At 36.0% G+C, this 19,111-nt stretch overlaps 1 protein-coding gene across 1 annotated transcript in view; it reads left to right on the top strand.

Moving 5' to 3' along the window:
- Positions 1–924: 924 nt before the first annotated feature.
- Positions 925–19,111, top strand: part of LOC150108926 (ATP synthase subunit d, mitochondrial-like) — an 84,548-nt gene continuing 66,361 nt past the window's right edge. Inside the window, exons 1-2 of the mRNA XM_090404359.1 lie at positions 925–1,161; positions 9,031–9,127. Of these exons, the coding sequence (XP_090260485.1) occupies positions 1,040–1,161; positions 9,031–9,127 (219 nt within the window). The 5' untranslated portion in view covers positions 925–1,039. The remainder of the gene's footprint in view (positions 1,162–9,030; positions 9,128–19,111) is intronic.

The raw sequence follows: 19,111 nt of genomic DNA on the forward strand, positions 1-19,111 counted from the left end.
TTGTAGAAATGTGTTGCAGTGACCTAGGAAGGGAATTGACCGAGAAGAATGTTCATTCTTCCAAATTCTTCGAAAAGAAGGCTCATTCTTTCCTAATATAGTGTTCAAGTAAGCTCATACAAGCACACTACTTGTATCAGCTTAGCTGTCCTCAAATTATTTAACAGAGCAATTACTTGCACGAAAAGGATCCTTGATGTTTCTTTTGCATTTAACGGTCTCATCTAGCAGCTTCCATGAATACGCTCATATGATGATATAAAATAAATACATAAAAGATATAGTAATCTCAGATTCAAAGTTTCCAATGAACATCCCACTCTGTTGTCGATATTTGTGGAATCTGGTGGATGATAGACGAAAAGCAGCATGATGAGTTTCAAGTAAATTCACCACTCTGCTTTTAGGATCCCTGAGGTGAGGTGAGGTGGCTTAAAAATTGTTATGCTCTCTCTCTCTCTCTCTCTGGAGTTACCTTTCTTGATTATTTAATATTTAACTACATCCTCGCTAGTGCTAAAATCGCTGTACTAACTGATCTTTCGTAAATGGGACTGATTTAAAAAATAATCATAACTTGTGACTGATTCAAACCCAGAAGTTCACGAAATGACTCGTTACTGTTTCGAAATGTCCAGCGGGTAGAATAGAAATGAAATCAAGAGAAAAGATTATTGAATATTTACATAAATTTTGGTAATGAATTTATTATTATTTCAATAATAAAAGAATCAATAAAATCAAAAGATATTTAAATTATGATATAGGTGGAAATTGACCCCCCCCCCCCTCAATGGAAAAAGACTCCACTCAATTGAGTCTAAAATAAAATAGATTTTTTAAAATTAATTTATTTAACTACTGTTAAAGGGAATGTTAGATCCAACAGGGAAATTTAAAACGGCGGGTGGCGACACCGTGTAGGAGGTTGAGGATCTACTCTTGCTGGTGTCTGAAGGAGACTTGAGGATTTTTTTGTCGTGTGGTAAAGAAGATTTTTGAAAAATTTTCTCTGCCCTTTAGGTGGTTATTTTCGAAAATGGCTACCAAGAGATTTCAGAAATCGGCTATTGATTGGATAACTTTTGCTGAACGGGTACCTAAGAATCAGGTATCGATGTTTAAAGCATTTAAAGCCCGTTCCGATGCATATTATCAAAGGTAAATTGAAATATTCATGCCTCACTTAAATGACTACTATAAATGGTTATGGAATATTTCAGAAAGGTTTTGCATTGTCTTTTTTCTTCAACTTCGATTTGTTTTCAATAGGTAAATATGTGGATGCGTGAAGACATATTTTTTCAAAGCTATTAAAATTTGGCATGCATCTTTTTAGTAGTAATTCTGAAACCTTTAGTCTCTTAGAACCCCAAGTAGTTTTTCTGCCCATCACAGTTATTATAAACAATCAATATATCAAGTAGCAAACTTTTCAGGAATACCTTATAATCAAGAGAAATCAAGCACACTTGTTAGCATAATGCTATATTTAAGATTCACAGATGCAGATAACATTAGCACACCAAGAGTAGCTTATTTCTTACATTGCCTGCCATTCCTTTAAAGAGTGTTCATTTCCTGTTTGTTGTCCAAGGATTAATTAATACTTGAAGAAATTATATTGAAGATGCTGTTAATATTAGATGCAAGGACAATACAACATATATCCTTTGAGTTTGAATCCCATCTGGGATACAGGAAACCTCTATAAGGGATTTTTAATTAAGGTGAATTTAGCTGGCCTTGAATGAAACCCCCTTTTCGAGTCATCAGAATTCAAGGAGAACCGGCCTACCAGTCCGGAACTTGGGGGGGGGGGAGATTAGCCGCCGTGGGCATCAGGGGGGCAGAGCCCCCTAGTAAGATATAATACTATATAAGATATTATTATCATTATGTGACACCTTCAGGGAGTCTAAAGACTCATCGAGGGAGGGCACCTGCTCTACAACTCTGTCTCCACCACTCAGTCCATCAGCTACCATCATCATGTACACTGATGCCATCTACCCACCACCAACACTAGTATTTTTACAGACAATCACATCCATGCCCACAGTGGGATTCAAACCTATAGCCTTTTGATTGGAGAGCAGATATGCTAACCGCTCTGCCTCCTACCAGGCCGGCATGTTAACTAAGCACCTCTGTAGAGCAATAGAAAGAATGATGGTACATTGTGCTCTTTGATTGGAAAAGGCCGGAGTTTGAATCTTGAACTATTGAAAATGCCCATATAAAGATTTCTCTCATCATCATGAGGAGAGGAATCTTTATATGAGATTTTCCAATTGTTAGTTTGGTTAGCTGATTTCATATGGAGGTAGCAGAATTTTTCATCCTGTGTACAGGCAAATTGACCATTAGAACACACAAAGAAATACTGTTGCAGGTGATGATGGGCAGTAGATAGCATTGATTATAGTTGTGTGCATAGTAGGGGAGACAGTGAGATGTATAAGGTGCCTTCCTACGATGAGTCCTTGGACTTCTTGGATGTGTCACATAATAATGATAATAATTTACTTTTTTTTTGTGTGTGTGTGTACAAGAGGAAAAAAAAAACTTTTGCTGCATGGCAAATTGACTTTCATATTGGAACAAAAACATGTACATTTGTAAAGTAATTATTTAGGAATTATTAATTAAAGGAATTATTTTTTTCTTTCAGTTTTAATGATTGCTTAAGGTAAGTTGAAATTTAGAAACACACTGTATGTGGTAATTGCTGCCATTTCTAAATTGAACATGCTATTTAACATCAGCTTAAATAATTATAATTACAATATACAGTAGACAAGAAATTGAATAGAATGTCTTATCTATTGTTCATTGAAGTGCATTACTGATTTGAGCATGTAAATGCTTAAAAGCATGATGAGAGAGAGAATACTGACAACATCTTATTTAATTTGAATATGCTATCTTCATAATTTTTTATAACACTTACTCATAGTCCCATTTTTCCGTTGATCTTGCCAGTCATCTGAGATATTCATGCTTTTGATGATGTATTCTGAAATAAGTAATATTGCTTAATAATAATATTAAACAAGAGGAATTGGTACACCGTGATACTTTTGGACTCCTAAAGCTTTTGAAAGTATTCAGCATGGAAGGCTGTTGCATAAGTTGAAAGATATAGGACTGAATTATAAATTACTAGTTTAGATAAAAGGGGGAGGGTGCTTAAGGATCAAAGCTGTATAACTGAGATGAGACCTCCACATAGCCTTTAAAGGAATGTGGAGAACCGACCAGGGCTTCTGACCTAATATCCATTCCTCACCTTCTTGTGGTGCACCCTGTTAGATATCTACCAGGATACTGAATGAACGAGGATGGGCTGGAAATTTGGGATTTAGCCAACCAAATTGTATTCTTATTGGCTTAAACCACAATGTAAAATAATGGCAAAGCAATGAGAGAATTTCATGCCGGGTGGGGGCATGAAAACATCTGGTTAAACAAGGCTTCCATTGTTTTCGCCAGGGAATCAGGGTGAACAGCGAAAAGTCAGCTGCTGGAAACAAATCCTGAAGCACATCCCAAGTCATCATCACCACTACCACCAGAGTTCAAGATTGGTACTATTGACATAAGCCTGAATAGCAAAGAAATGGAACTAGCAGAAGAATTGGATAAGTACCAGATCGACATAATTGGGGTGACTGAAACAAAATCTGGTGAAATCTTTCTAAGCAATAAATACAAAATATTTATATTCAGGCAATAACAATCAGGGAAAAGGGATAGCAGCTATAGAATTCAACACTAAATATGAGGCTAATCTTCTTGAATGGCAGGCTATATCAAGTAGAATGATGTGGGCAAATATCAGAATGGGGAACTGGACAGTGATACTTATTTGTGCCTATGGTGGTCCTGCAGAAGGTTCTACTAAGGTAGAAGTGGAGGAATTTTTTGAGGCTTTCTAAAGCCTCAAAAAATTCCTCCACTGTGTCAGTTGCTTTCTCAAAAAGCAACTGACACAGTGAAAAAGAAAAGTTGGTCCTTGTTGGAGATCTAAATAGCAGAGTAGGAAATGATTGTCAGATATACAGACATATTTTTGGAAAATTTGGAGAAAAGAGCAAAGCTAATAATAGCAATACCTGTTGGATTTCTGCTCAGGACATGGACTGGTTATTATTAACACAATGTTCCAACATAAAAATGTGCACAAATTCACTTGGAGAGAACAGGCAAGGAATAACAAGAGTCTCATTGACTATGTTGTTATTGATAGTGATGCTTTCTCACTGGTGTAGGCACTACAGTGTACAAAGGATTTGAAATTGGAAGTGATCACCATGTAGTCTTGATCAGGATAAAATTGAATTTCATATTGAAAAGAAGAACATGCAAGCAATTTTTAAAGTGAATGAAAATTGAGCACCTCTCAGGTATGTGAACTGTGGACTGAAATACACAAACATTATTCAAGAAAAAATGAAAGAGTTTGAGAATAGGAACCACATCTTGGAGATTCATTGGCAAGCCCTGAAGAAAACATTGATTGATTCAGCCAGCGAGGCATATTGTGACTACAAGGATAGAAGAATCAGAACTCCATGGTGGATACAGGAAGTTAAAGAAACAGTGAAGAAAAAGAAGAAAGCATATCAAAAATTCCTGGCAAATAAGTCAGCTTGTGCTATGAGATAATACAGGGACAAATGTAAGAAAGATAAACACTGTAAAACTGGCTAAACAAAAGTCATGGCAAGAACATAGAAAATGAATATCAGAAAAGTGGCAAAATATTATGGAGGCTGTTGAAAAAGCTCAGAAATGGAGGAAAGAGTGCTGTAAAAGGAATTAAAGATTATAAAAGTGACATGAAAACTGGAGAAAAAAAAATTCTTGATGTATGAAGTAATTACTTCGAAAAATTGCTAAATGAAATGATCAGTGACAGCACAGTGGTAAAAACCACTCAATAGGCATGCAGTCTGGAATACATTTCTATCCTTGAAGTAGAAAAACACATCAAAAGCCTAAAATGTGTAAAGGCAGGAAGCGTAGATGATATTCAACCAGAAATGCTGAAGAATGAGATATAAAATGTCCATGCTTGAGCAGTATTGCTGTACTGTATAGTTCAGAAGACCTGGACAGAGGGATAAATTTCAGATGATTGGAGTAGAGCACTCATAGTACTCGTATATAAAAAGAGAAATAAAACAATGTGAGAATTACAGAGTTATTTCCCTACTGAGTGTTCCTGGTAAGATTTATGCAAGTACAGTAAACCCTAGATTTAACTGACAAAATTTCCGGTCCATATGTCACATGAAAATTAATGCCTATTAATTTTAAAATGCTTTTAACCAAGATTTGCTTATAATTAAATTAACAGGTTATTTTTTTGTTATTAATTTCCTGTTATTTTTAACAAATTTTGGCAAATAGGCTATCATATGTTGGAAAAACACTAGTAATTTAGCCGACATAAATGAGTCACCGCTCATAAAACATGTTCGCCGAATGATTAGGATGTGATCACACCAGTTGCACTGTAATTCTTTCTTTTGTTGCATGGCGTGACTTTCTGCAGTGATTTTATTACACGTTTTTCTAATTTTAGTTAGTTAATTATAAAAAAAACAGCAGAATTCAAAAGTTCAAAAAAAAAGCTTGATAGTTTTTTCAAAGCAGGATTACCTAAACCAAGCATCTCAACATCGAGTATTAACTTCACATTAACTTATCTAAAAGTGTGAAAAGTGTGTTAAAAATTGCGTGTAAAACATTTTTTTTTTATTACATTGCTAATAGTGATGAAATTGCAGTATAATGTTACAGATATTTTTATTTTAAAAAAATTCGTGATATAACTGACTTTTGATTTAATGGACACCCCTTAGCCCCTATTAGTCCATTAAATATAAGGTTTACTGTATACTTGAAAAATGGTTGAAAAGGATTGTGGAAAGGAAGCTTAGTGAAGAACAAGTGGATTCAAGCAAAATGGAGGCTGTCAGGATCAGATTTTCACTTTACGACAAAGAGTTGAGAAATCATGAGAATATAACAAAGATCTGTATTTAAGTTTTATAGCCCTGCAAAAGTACCATCATTTGAAATTTAAAGCAAATAAAAGTTGAGCAGCTCTCAGATGTGAACTGTAGAAGCTTGGTGAAGAACAAGCAGAATACACAAACATGATTGAAGAAAAACTGAAAGAGTTTGAGAACACGAACCAAACCTTGGAGATTCAGTGGCAAGCTCTTGAAGAAAATACTGATTGATTCAGCCAGAGAGGCATGTGGTGAGGTTGTCTGCAAGGATAGAAAAATCAGAGCTCCATGATGGACTCAGGAAGTTAAAGAGGCAGTGAAGGAAAAGAAGAAAGCATATCAAAAGTTCCTGGCAAATGAGTCAGCTTGTGGTCTTAGAGAATACAGAGACAAATGTAAGAAAGCTAAACACTGTGTAAAACTGGCTTAATTGAAGTCATGGGAGGACTTTGGTAAGAACATAGAAAATAAATATCAAGAAGGTGGCAAGATATTCTGGAGGTTATTGAAGAAACTCAGAAATGGAGGAAAGAATGTTGTAAAAGGAATTAGAGATGATAAAGGTGACATGAAAACAGAAGAAAAAGATATCCTTGAAGTATGGAGTAATTACTTCAAAAAATTGCTAAATGAAACAAGCAGTGATGATAGCATAGTGGTAAAAAAACATTGACCAGCCATGCAGTGAAGAATACATATCTATACTTGATTGAAGTAGAAAAAGTCATCAAAAGCCTGAAATGTGTAAAGGCAGCAGGAGTAGATGATATTCGACTAGAAATGCTCAAGTATGTAGGTATAAAAGTCTTACAGTGGCTGCACTGCATAATTCAGAAGGCCTGGACAGAGGGATGAATTCCTGATGATTTGAGTAGAGCTCTCACAGTACCCATATATAAAAAGGGAAATAAAACTGAATATGAGAATCACAGAGGTATTTCATTATAAGTGTTCCTGGTAAGATATTATGCAGGTATACTTGAGAAATGGTTGTGAAGGATTGTGGAAGAGAAGCTTGGTGAAGAACAAGTTGGATTCAGGCCAAATAGGGACAAATGTAAAACAAATTCATATCACATTTTCACTTTACGACAGATAGTTTAGAAATCATGGGAATATAAAAAAAAACTGTATTTAAGTTTTGTAAATCTGGAAAAAGGCATATGACATGGTGCCAAGAGAGAAGCTATTCAAAATGCTACAGTTATATTGTGTTAATGGGGCATTATATCAAGCAATACTTAGTCTTTGTTCGAGTTATAAGTCAACAGAATTGAAGGCAATACAGGAAGGTGGTTTAATGTTAAATCTGGTGTCAGACAAGGATGCACATTATCCCCTCTGTTATTCATTATCTATATGGATCACATTATGAAGAAAAGCGGTATATTCAACCTGATATCAAAATTGGATACGTTATAATCTCAGCTCTTTGCTTTATGTGGATGATGATATACTTCTAAATAAATCAGCTGTCACAATTCCCTGACTAAATTGAATAACTGTTGTAATAGGTATGGTATGAAGGTCAGCATTAAAAAGACAATGAAAATAGGCAGAAACATTGAAAATATCAACTACATTGTGAATGGAGAACCTATAGAACAAGTAAAACATTTCAGCTACTTAGGCACAATTTTTAGTGAAGATGGTAAATTAAATATGAAAATTGACAAAAGAATCAACAAAGCTGGTATGGTAGGAAGTCAGCTGAATAAATTTATATGGAATAAGAGAGAAATTAGCCAAAACATTAAATTAGCTGTATACAGGACAGTGTTCAAACTAATTTTAACTTATTATCCATATACAAGTAGTCGAAAGGTGTCACACCTTATCAAATACTCTGATTAGAGATGTTGAAAGTTTTTTCACTCGGTTATACTATAAATTAAAGATACCAAGAAATTATATCCTTGGTTTAATCCTTTCTCCAAGTGTAAACAACTAATGTTTGCATGTGAAGTATGAGCGCCTCTGTAGCGCAATTGGAAGAACGACGGTTCATTGCGCCCTTCGATTGGAATAGGCCTAAGTTTGATTCTCGTCGCAACGGGAGGAATCTTTATTTGGACGATTTTCAATCGAAGGTGAGTTAGCCGATCTCATATGGAGGTAGCAGGGGTTTTTTCTCCTGGAAACTCAGGTTTTTCATCCCGCATACAGACAAATCAGCCCTTCAGAACACATGCAATTTTCAGACAAAAAATACTAGTTGTAGTGGTGGTGGAGGTGGGCGGTAGATGGCGTTGATGGAAATGATTCGTAGTAGATGTTCGGTGTAGTGGTTGAGAAAGTTGTATCAATTGAGACAGTTGTAGGTGTCCTCCCGCGATGAGTCTTCGGACTCCTTGGAGGTGTCAGGAATAATAATAATAATGTTCATGTCTACTTCATGGGCTACTTGTATATAGAGACTCATGACTTCACATCAATTGCTTTAGTATAATGCAAAATGCAAAATTTTCTGTTTGTTAGATCTAATCTTTGATGGACATTATCCAATTTCCAGTTTATAAAAACAAAATTTTGTAATTCATCAGCTAGATTATCTTCTCTGTTAATGCATTGACTATTTCTATCTTCAGTTCTCTTGAAGTGGATATTATCCTATTCTGTTTATTGTTATTATTAATTATAATCACTAATTATAGAGATATGCCACATCTAACAAGAAATCAGTTGTTTTAAAACGTTTTTAAAGATTAACTAAGGTTTTTAAAAATAATAAAAAATCATTTGGTGGTTGATGTGCATCATGGTTTGAGAGTCATCTATATTTAGCACAAGACTGCAAATATTTGATCCAAATTTATACATCAGTTCTCTTTCAGGTAAAATAAATAAAATTCAGATATGTGTTTTATAATGCTCTTCTAGAACTGCATTTCTGATTTACTTAGACACAGTGAACATATTCAGAAGTCAATGATTTTTGTATTGTATTTACAAAATTTAATATTTACTGAAATATCATAATATAATTACTTGTATATGATAATAGGGTTCTAAGTTATCCAGAAAATCCTCCATCCATTGATTGGACTTATTATCGAAAACGGATCGCAAAGCCCGCTTTAGTTGATGAATTTGAAAAACGGGTAAGTGTTTAAGTACTGATTGACAAAGCAAAAATAATTGATATTGTGTTTTGCATTATGCTTCATTATTGAGCATTATGCTTCACAGATATACTTGGATGAATAATAACTTGATATATTTTTTTTATTAATTGAAACATTCATTTATGAATTCTGAAAACTCATCTTTGCTTGGTTTGATGAAAAATTTCATCAAGACTTTAAAATAAGAATGGTGATAGTTTCTTGTATTTAAAGAGGACAAGTTCCTAAGAATAAGTGATACAGGAGTTAAAGAAGCATTTTTTTATTATGAAATTTTAATAAAAAATATATTTTTAATGTTGCATTTAATATTATATAACAATAATACTGAAAAAGAAGAATGGAATGTTTCAAACTGTCAATGCAGGTATTTTAGTCTTTAATATATCTTTATTACTTCATATTAAAATTATATGTAGTAATAGAGATATGTTAGTTTTGGTAACAATTCTACAAATGTGATAATTAGAAATTATCAGCTTCTGGAGATTGACAATTAGAATTCAAGTTATTAGAAATTATATGCATTTCTGAAGATTTTGACAGGTTCAATGCATTTTTAGTTTTGTAGCACATATTTGGTGAGAGTCGTGCTATGTAAAGGCCAAAAAGAGTTGAATATACCAGAAGAATAAAGAAGTGAGTGAAATGGCATATGAGGTATTGAATAGACTTGAGTTAATATGGACATGGAGGGGAGGGGGGATTGGATGATATATTGCCACATATTATTAGGGAATGTGTAGAGCTGTTTCTGCCTTTGACTTAATTTAATGATTCTTGCAAAGGAAGTCAAAATAGTGCCATGCCACAAGGTTTGTGCAATTTCAATTGGGGTTAAGGTATGGAAGAAATTGTTGGTTAGCACTTGGATTTGATTGGATAAGTATAGTATCCTCTGTAAAGGTTAGCATGGCATGGTTTGTCTTGCTTTAGAACTATTTTTGATAGATTGAGAGATGCACTTGATGAGAGGGCTCATGTGCAGTGATGTTTGGATTTTGTAAAGGCATTTGATAGATAAATACATATACAAGTTATGGGAGAAGAAATGGATAATAGATTAATGAGTCAGATTGTCTGATTGATGATACCTCTGATAAAACATTAAAGGGTGGACACTGTTCTAGAAAAGAGTAACTAAAAGGCATGAGCAGGATTACATCCCATGTGTTTGTATCACGGCATTGCATTCATCTATTTCTTAATAATAATTCATGTTTTGACAGAAGATGTTCCATTATTGCTGGCCTGGTTGACCGAGCGGTTAGCGTATCCGCTCTCCAGCCAAAAGGCTATGGGTTCGAATCCCGCCGTGGGCATGGATGTTTGTGATTGCCTGTGGAAATATAAATGGTAGTGATCTGCAGTAGACGCATTGGTGTAGTTGTATTCATTTGGTGGATTGAGTGGTGGAGATAGGTGTAGAGCAAGTGCCCTCCCTCGAGGAGTCCTTTGGACTCCCTGGAGGTGTCTAATAATAATAATAATTCTTGTAGAAAGGCTTATACGCTGGTTAAACATGCTAATTAAATACTTAAGGAATTGACAGTGTACACTAGAAATATAAATTAAATCAACTTTAATATATACTTTCCGATTTTTCAGTAACGCCACGTTGCCATCTTCATGGGAATTTAGATAAAGACACGTGCACGCAAGTACTACATAACAGCAAATGTGAAACGGAGCGAGGAAGCTATCGTTTTCCTAAAGTCATGATGGTGCCCCGTGGTGGGCTATATTAGGTGTTCTTGGCCTTTGGGCTGATGTTCTTCTAATATATGTTTCCCAAATTTGGGGCAGTCTCATGCATCGAAATTTGTTAAGGTTTGGCATGTTCCTAAAGGCTGAGGCTGATTCCATGCATAGTCTTTCATATTTGAACTTGCTGCAGTGTATTACTGTGGCTTTCTTCCACCTTATTCTGTGGCGAGTATCCAGAGCATGATCTGCAAGCCCAGAGTGGCTGTACTGGTGAAATCGGATGTAGTCCTTGTGTTCTGAGATTCTGATATTTGCTTTCCTGCCTGTTTGGCCAAAGTAAGACAATTTACAGCTGCAAGGGACCTGGTATACACCAGGTAGGTCTAGGGGAAGTGGTTGGTCTTTAGTGGAGCAGATAAGGGATGCCAATTTTCTATATGGTCTGTAACAAGAGGTCAAGTCATGTTTTTTTTAGGATTTTGTTGATTTTTTCTGAGGCGCTTCAAATGTAGGGAATGGTGATGGATTTAGAGGAATCCTTTTTGTGAAGGGGGAAAGGTGGGTTGTGGATAACTGGTTTTAGTATTTTTTGGATTTTATGGGAAGGGGGTAGCCATTGGCTGAGAAAGTGTTAAGGGTGTGATTTAGTTCAGTAGTTAGGGCTTGGTTATTTGAACAGATTAGTTTTGCCTTGTTGAATAGCGTCTTAATAACTCCATATTGTTGTGAGGTGGGGTGGTGGGATTATTGTTGAATGTGTCTGCTTGTATGGGTGGGTTTTCTATAAACTGAGAAAACCAAGGTTCCATCAGGTTGGCGGGTGACTAGTGTGTCTAGGAAGGGGAGGCTATTGTTTTTCTCTTTTTTCCATGGTGAAGTTGATTCTAAGGTGTTGGTTGTTTAAGTGTGTCAGGTAGGAGAGGAGTGTATCCAGGAAATGTGGCCAAATAGCGAACTGACCATCAACGTAGCGAAGTCATATGGTAGGTTTTTGTGGGGCAAAGTTTAAGGCTTTCTCTTCAAAAGTCTCCATAAAGAAGTTGGCCAAGGGCGGGGAAAGTGGTGAACCCATGGCTGTTCCCTCTATCTGTTTGTAGAATTTTTCCTGCCAAACGAAATGGCCTGAGTTCATTGTGAACTGAAATAGGGCTGAGATATCGGTAGGAAATTTAGCTTGAATTAGGTTTCTTTGAGGGGACGTTTGTGAATAAGGAGGAGACGTCAAAACTGACCATTATGTCATTATGTTGGAGTGTAAAGTTTTCTATACTGGCTTTGAAGTGGGCTGAGTTTTTTATGTGTGATGGTGTGTTTCCAGTATAGTGTGAGAGCACTTTGGCAAAATATTTAGCTAGTTTGTTAAGTAGGGGAATCAATGCCATCCACTATGGGACGTAATGGCACATTTTCTTTATATTTTTGGGAGCCCATATATACAGGGGGGGTCTAGAGTTATATGGTTTTAGTCTGTTAGTAATCTCCACAGGCCAAGAACTGACCTTAAGGAGTCTATGGAGTTTTCTAATTTGTGAGCTGGAACTTCAGCCCAAAGGCCGAGAACACGTAATATAGCCCACTAGGGGGCACCATCATGACTTTAGGAAAACGGCAGCTTCCTCGCTCCGTTTCTCATTTGCTGTTACGTAGTACTTGCGTGCACGTGTCTTTATCATAAGTTCCCATGAAGATGGCAACGTGCCGTTACCGAAAAATCGGAAAGTATATATTAAAGTTAATTTATATTTCTAGTGTACGCTGTCATTTCCTTAAATATTTAGTTATCATGTTTAACCAGCGTATAAGCCTTTCTACAAGAATTACTATCATCCATGGAGATTTCTTCGCATGCAAGGCCCGCCATTACGGCAAGCTGAAGTTATCTAGACCAGTGCTTCCCAAACTTCTGGATGTCAGGGCCCCCTTTGTAAAAATTAAAATATTTCACGGCCCCCCTCGAAAAAAAATCGTAATAGAGAGATATATTATTATAATATTTATTGTATTTATATTCAATACAAAACATACACAGTAAATATTGCAAAAATCAAATGCATATATTACATTTTTTGCCTCTTATCGTTTGGTTCTGAAGACGATGTAGGCTGTTCTAGTAAAATATGAAATACTGTCCTTTTTTTTTTTAATCTGTTTCTGCTTCTACTGATTGTTCGCGGGAATTTTTTTAAAATTTTTTTATCAGCCACTTATCCATCTCAGGATTAAATTTTTTAACGTAGAATAGATCAAATAATAGATCAAATAATAATAGTAGATCAAATAATAATAATAGAATAGATCAAAAAAATGTCCAGAGAGAATCACAATAAATGGAAAGATTGTTAACAACCTGTGATATTTTGGAGATCCATAACATTATGGATCTCCAAAAACTCGTTGACAGTATGCATAGAAAGCCAAAGAATGGGAATAAATATAAACATCAACAAGACAAAATACATGATCATCAGCAAACATCCAGCCTCATCAATGAAACTGACACTCAATGGGAAAAATATTGATCAAGTGTCAAGATATAAATATCTTGGTTGCTGGCTTAATGAACGGTAGGATCCAGAAATAGATATAAAGACAAGGATTGAAGTTGCACGGTAGTCCTTCATGAAAATGAGAACACTATTCTGCAATAAAGACCTAAACATGGAAGTCAGATGCCGAATGCTGAAATGTTACGTGTGGTCTATTCTGCTCTATGGAGTTGAAACATGGACATTGAAGGCGACAACCATCAAGAAAATCGAAGCCTTTGAGATGTGGCTATACAGAAGAATGCTAAAGATATCATGGACAGAAAAAATTACTAATGAAGATGTCTTAAAATCCATTGGCATAGCTAAACATCTTGTACAAATAATCAAGAAACGAAAAACATCATATCTTGGACACATCACGAGAAACAGCAAATACCAACTTCTACAAACTATTTTGGTAGGAAGAATTGATGGCAAAGGAACTAGAGGAAGAAAAAGAATATCATGGTTTGACAACATCAAGACGTGGACAGGAAAGAGCAGTGCGCAACTGCTCAGATTAGCACAAGAGCGCAGTTTGTTCGCCAAGATGGTCGCTGACCTTTGATAGAAGATAGCACAATAAGAAGAAGAAGATCAAATAATATCACCACTTACCGATACTGGCACACCACAGACTGATAACATGAAATTAGTGAATATTACCTGAATAAGGGAATCCCCAGAGACCAGGAACATTTTTCTCTTTTGTGACTTTTCTACCTTTACGATAATTAAACCTAACGCGAAACACAGCAAAGGCAGATTATTAAAACGTGCATATGATTGGTGCGGTATTAACAAAAGATCATGCAACCGAAAGATAAAAGCATAGCTGACAATTGAGTTGAAATGCTAACCCTCCTCAACCGAATTCCATATCTGAAACTGCCATAACATTCATTATATATATATACATATATTACTTAGTTTTAACACTTTTATGAATTTTAACACGTTCGGTTGAATTTTATTGCTGCCTTGGGAAATCGAACTCACACACATCTAATTAATAACAATAGTTTTTAGTTAGATACTGAGTTTGCCCATGCAACATATGGTTTTGTTTCAGTCTGTACAGCATAGTTTCTGTATGAGGTGACATGTGATTCATTAATTAGTGTGTTTTTGTCCCAGTTGTCTCTAATTGCACTATTTGTTGAGAAGTGGCTGTGCGCTTCGCAATGCCTGGGGAAGGAGTGTCCTAGGTTCGATTCCCGTCGGTGACGTGAGGAGCTGAAGGATCTTCCTCAGCCATAGCCAAGTTAGCCAGTCTTGGGCGTGGACAGCAGGGTTTTTCCCCAGTTTATTCTGGGATTTTTCATCCTGCAATGCAGGCAAACTGACCTTGAGAACTCAACACTACAGGCCATAGGATACACCGGGGCATAAGGCTGACCACCTTATCCTGTAAACGGAGTGAGGTCCGATGATCAATGGACCCTCGACACCGCAAGGTAAAAGAGGGTATAAGGAAGATGAAGATGAATGATATATTACACAGACTCCTCATACCTTATTCACTGGCATAATAAAAGTACTTGTTTTTATTGCCTCTGCAGTATAGTGGCTGTTAGGGAGGGTGTATTGTTTACCACTGCAAGCGAGTTACTATCTCCCCACATGAACTTGTTTAAGCTTTTTTTCATGTGTGAAGTATATGCGAAACTTTTATTGGTAACAGAAAACTAGCTCGGATGACAGCCATAATATAAAACGAGTTTTGATATGTATATAAAGTCAATATCAACAGTCCCTGCTTATGAAAGCGTGATGAAAGGGACAGGAAGATTTGGAGCTTCCCTGGAGAGCATTTGAAGTAAATACAATTAACTATCATCATCAAATTCCTGTCATGTACCCTCAAGGGGTGTACAGGATATGATAGTACTACATGAAAATAATTACATCATTACTAACTTCCTGTCTACAATTTTCCTCCAAATCAGTCTGTTACTTGTCAAGACTCCAACATTATCAGCTCTTATATTTCTATCATCTAAGGCACTTTGTACCGCCTCAATCCACCTATATCTTGATCTTCCTCTGGGTCGTTTTGCTGCAAACTTGGCAGAGAACACTTGTTTTGCTAATCTTTCCTCGCCCATTCTGTTTAAGTGACCATACCACCTGAGATTAGCTCTGCTAACGCATTCCTGGATGCTGACAATGTCAAGTTCTTTCCTAATATCCTCATTTTTAATATGATATTGCCATTGATGCCATCTGTTCACGCCTATAATCTTTATCAGGACTCTCATATCTGTGGTCTCTAGTCTTTGGTCAAGTGCTTTACTTCTGACCCAGCTCTCAGATCCATAAGTTAAAACTGGTTTGAACACTGTCTTGTATACAGCTAATTTCGCATTCCTACTAATTTCTCTCTTATTCCATATGAATTTATTCAATTGACTTCCCACCATATCAACTTTGCTGATTCTGTTGTCTATTTCTATATTTAATTTACCATCTTCAGTAAAAATCGTGCCTAAGTAGCTGAAATGTTTTACTTGTTCCACAGGTTCTCCATTCACAACACAGTTGACATTTTCAACGATTCTACCTATTTTCATTATCTTTGTCTTTTTAATGCTGACCTTCATACCATATCTATTACAACAGCTATTCAATTTAGTCAGAGAATCTTGCAGACTTGTAGCGGATTTATTTAGAAGTATAACATCTTCCGCATAAAGCAAAGAGCTGACATTAACATCTCCAATTTTGATATCATGTTTAATACCACTTTCCTTCATAATGTGATCCATATAGATAATGAATAACAGAGAGGATATTGTACATCCTTGTCTCACACCAGATTTAACATTAAACCATCTTCCTGTACTTCCTTCAATTCTAACTGCTGACTTAAACTCAAATAAAGACTAAGTATGGCTTGATATAATGCCCCATCGACACCATATAACTGTAGCGTATTGAATAGCTTGTCTCTTGGCACCTTGTCATATGCCTTTTCCAAATCGACAAAACTTAAATACAGATCTTTGTTATATTCCCATGCTTTCTCGACTATTTGTCGTAAAGTGAAGATCTGATCCTGACAGCCTCTATTTGGCTTGAATCCAGTTTGTTCTTCACCACGCTTTTCTTCCACAATTCTTCTCAACCGTTTTTCAAGTATACTTGCATAGATCTTGCCAGGAACACTCAGTAGGGAAATACCTCTGTAATTCTCACATTCAGTTTTATTTCCCTTTTTATATATTGGTACTATGAGAGCTCTACTCCAATCATTGGGAATTCGTTCCACTCTCCAGGCTTTCTGAACCATGCAGTGCAACCACTGCGAGACTCTTATACCACCATAGAATTTCTGGTCGAATATCATCTACTCCTATTGCCTTTCCACATTTCAAGCCTTTGATGGATTTTTCTACTTCAAGTATGGATATGTATTCCTGACCGCATGCCTGGTCAGTGTTTTTTACCACTGTGCTATCATCACTGCTTGTTTCATTTAGCAGTTTTTCAAAGTAATTACTCCATACTTCAAGGATATCTTTTTTTCCCGTTTTCATATCAACTTTATCATCTCTAACTCCTTTTACAGCAATCTTTCCTCCATTCCCAAGCTTCTTCAACAACCTCCAGAATATTTTGCCAACTTCTTTATATTTATTTGCTATATTCTTGCCAAAGTGTCTTCCCATGACTTTTGTTTAGCTAGTTTTACACAGTGTTTAGCATTCTTGCATTTGTCTCTATATTCTCTAAGAGCACAAGCTGACTTATTTGACAGGAACTTTTGGTATGCTTTCTTCTTTTCCTTCACTGCCTCTTTAACTTCCTGTGTCCACCATGGAGTCCTGAGTTTTCTATCCTTGCAGACAACCTCATCACATGCCTCTCTGGCAGAATCAATTAATGTTTTCTTCAGAGTTTGCCACTGAAACTCCAAGGTTTGATTCCTGTTCTCAAACTCTTTCATTTTTTCTTCAATAATCTTTGTGTATGTTAGTCTACAGTTCACATCTGAGAGCTGCTCAACTTTTATTCGCTTTAAAACTTTCTTACATGTTATTCTTTTCAATATGAAATTCAATTTTATCCTGCGCAAGACTAATTAGCGATCACTTCCAATTTCAAATCCTTTGTACACTCTGGTGTCCTGCACCAGGGAAAAAACATCACTATCAACAATAACATAGTCAATGAGACTTTTTTTATTCCTTGCCGCTTCTCTCCATGTGAATTTATGCACATTTTAATGTTGGGACATGGTGATAGTAATAACCAGTCCATGTCCTGAGCAGAAATCCAACAGATATTTGCCATTATTATTAGCTTTGTTCTTTTCTCCAAATTTTCCCAAAATATTTTTGTATATCTCATTATCATTTCCTACTCTGCTATTTAGATCACCAACAAGGTACAACTTTTCCTTTTTGTATTGTGTCAGTTGCTTTTTTTAAAGTCTCAAAAAATTACTCCACTTCTACCTTAGTAGAACCTTCTGTGGCACCATAGGCACAAATAAGTCTCATTGTCCAGTTCCCCATTCTCATATTTGCCCACATTACTCTACTTGAGACTGACTGCCATTCAAGAAGATTAGCCTCGTATTTTGTGTTGAATACTATGGCTACTCCTTCTTTTCCTTGATTGTCATTTCCTGAGTATAACATTTTGTATTTATTGCTCAGAAAGATCTCACCAGTTTTTGTCTTTTTTGTTTCAGTCATCCCTATTATGTCGATGTGGTACTCATCTAATTCTTCAGCCAGCTCCATTTCTTTGCCATTCAGGCTTCTTATGTTGATAGTACCGATCTTTGACTCTAGTGATGTTGAGTTGGGGTGTGCTTTCAGATTTGTTTTGGTAGCTGACTTTTCGCTGTTTGCCCTGGTTCCCTGGCGAAAACAACGGGGGCCTTGTTTAACCGGGTGACTCCCCAGCCGGCATGAAATTTTGTCATGTTGTATCATCATTTTCTATATTGGTTTAAGCCAATAAGAATACAATTCGGTCGGCTAAATCCCAAATTTCCAGCTCATCCTCGTTCGTTCAGTATCCAGGTAGATACCCAACAAGGTGCACCACGAGAAGGTGAGGATTGGACATTAGTTTAGAAGCCCTGGTTGGTTCTCCGCATTCCTTTAAAGGCTATGTGGAGCTCTCCTATCACTTATACAGCTTTGACCCTTAAGCACCCTATTTAAATTCTTAAGTGGATTCATATAATATACTTGAAAATTTAATAATAATAATTGAATGTGAAATACTAAACATGCAGCACAAGATAAAATTGACTATTTCTTATTTCACAATTTTCCATCATGGCTTGGTTAAATATTTATTTATTTATTTATTTTTTTTTTTATGTGACTCCTACCCATAAAAGTTGATTTGCAAAGTTGTACATTTGTACTGTGGATAGGTTAAGGATTTTTCTGATTTATTTTTTTTCTAATTTTTTATGTGGTTCAGAAAACCTGCTCTAGAAATCAAAGATTGAACTTTTTCAAGCTACTTCAAGCCTCCAATAAGCAGGGTGGTGGACTCACACTGGGTAAGGAAATTCATCTCCCATCATGACAGGATTTGAATCCACAGCCTGTTGGTTGGAGAACATACCATGCTAAAGAATTAACATGGATTGTCTGTGATACCAAAAAAAATAAGAATTATTCAACCACTTAAGGTAGTTAGCACATAGTTAGCACATTTTCATTTGTTTGGTCTTTTTGAAGAAATTGTTCACAAT

The sequence above is a fragment of the Typopeltis vanoorti genome, chromosome 2 (assembly GCF_054136105.1).
Source record: "Typopeltis vanoorti isolate ZY-2024b chromosome 2, IOZ_Tvanoo_1.0, whole genome shotgun sequence".
Classification (NCBI taxonomy): Eukaryota; Metazoa; Arthropoda; class Arachnida; order Uropygi; family Thelyphonidae; genus Typopeltis; species Typopeltis vanoorti.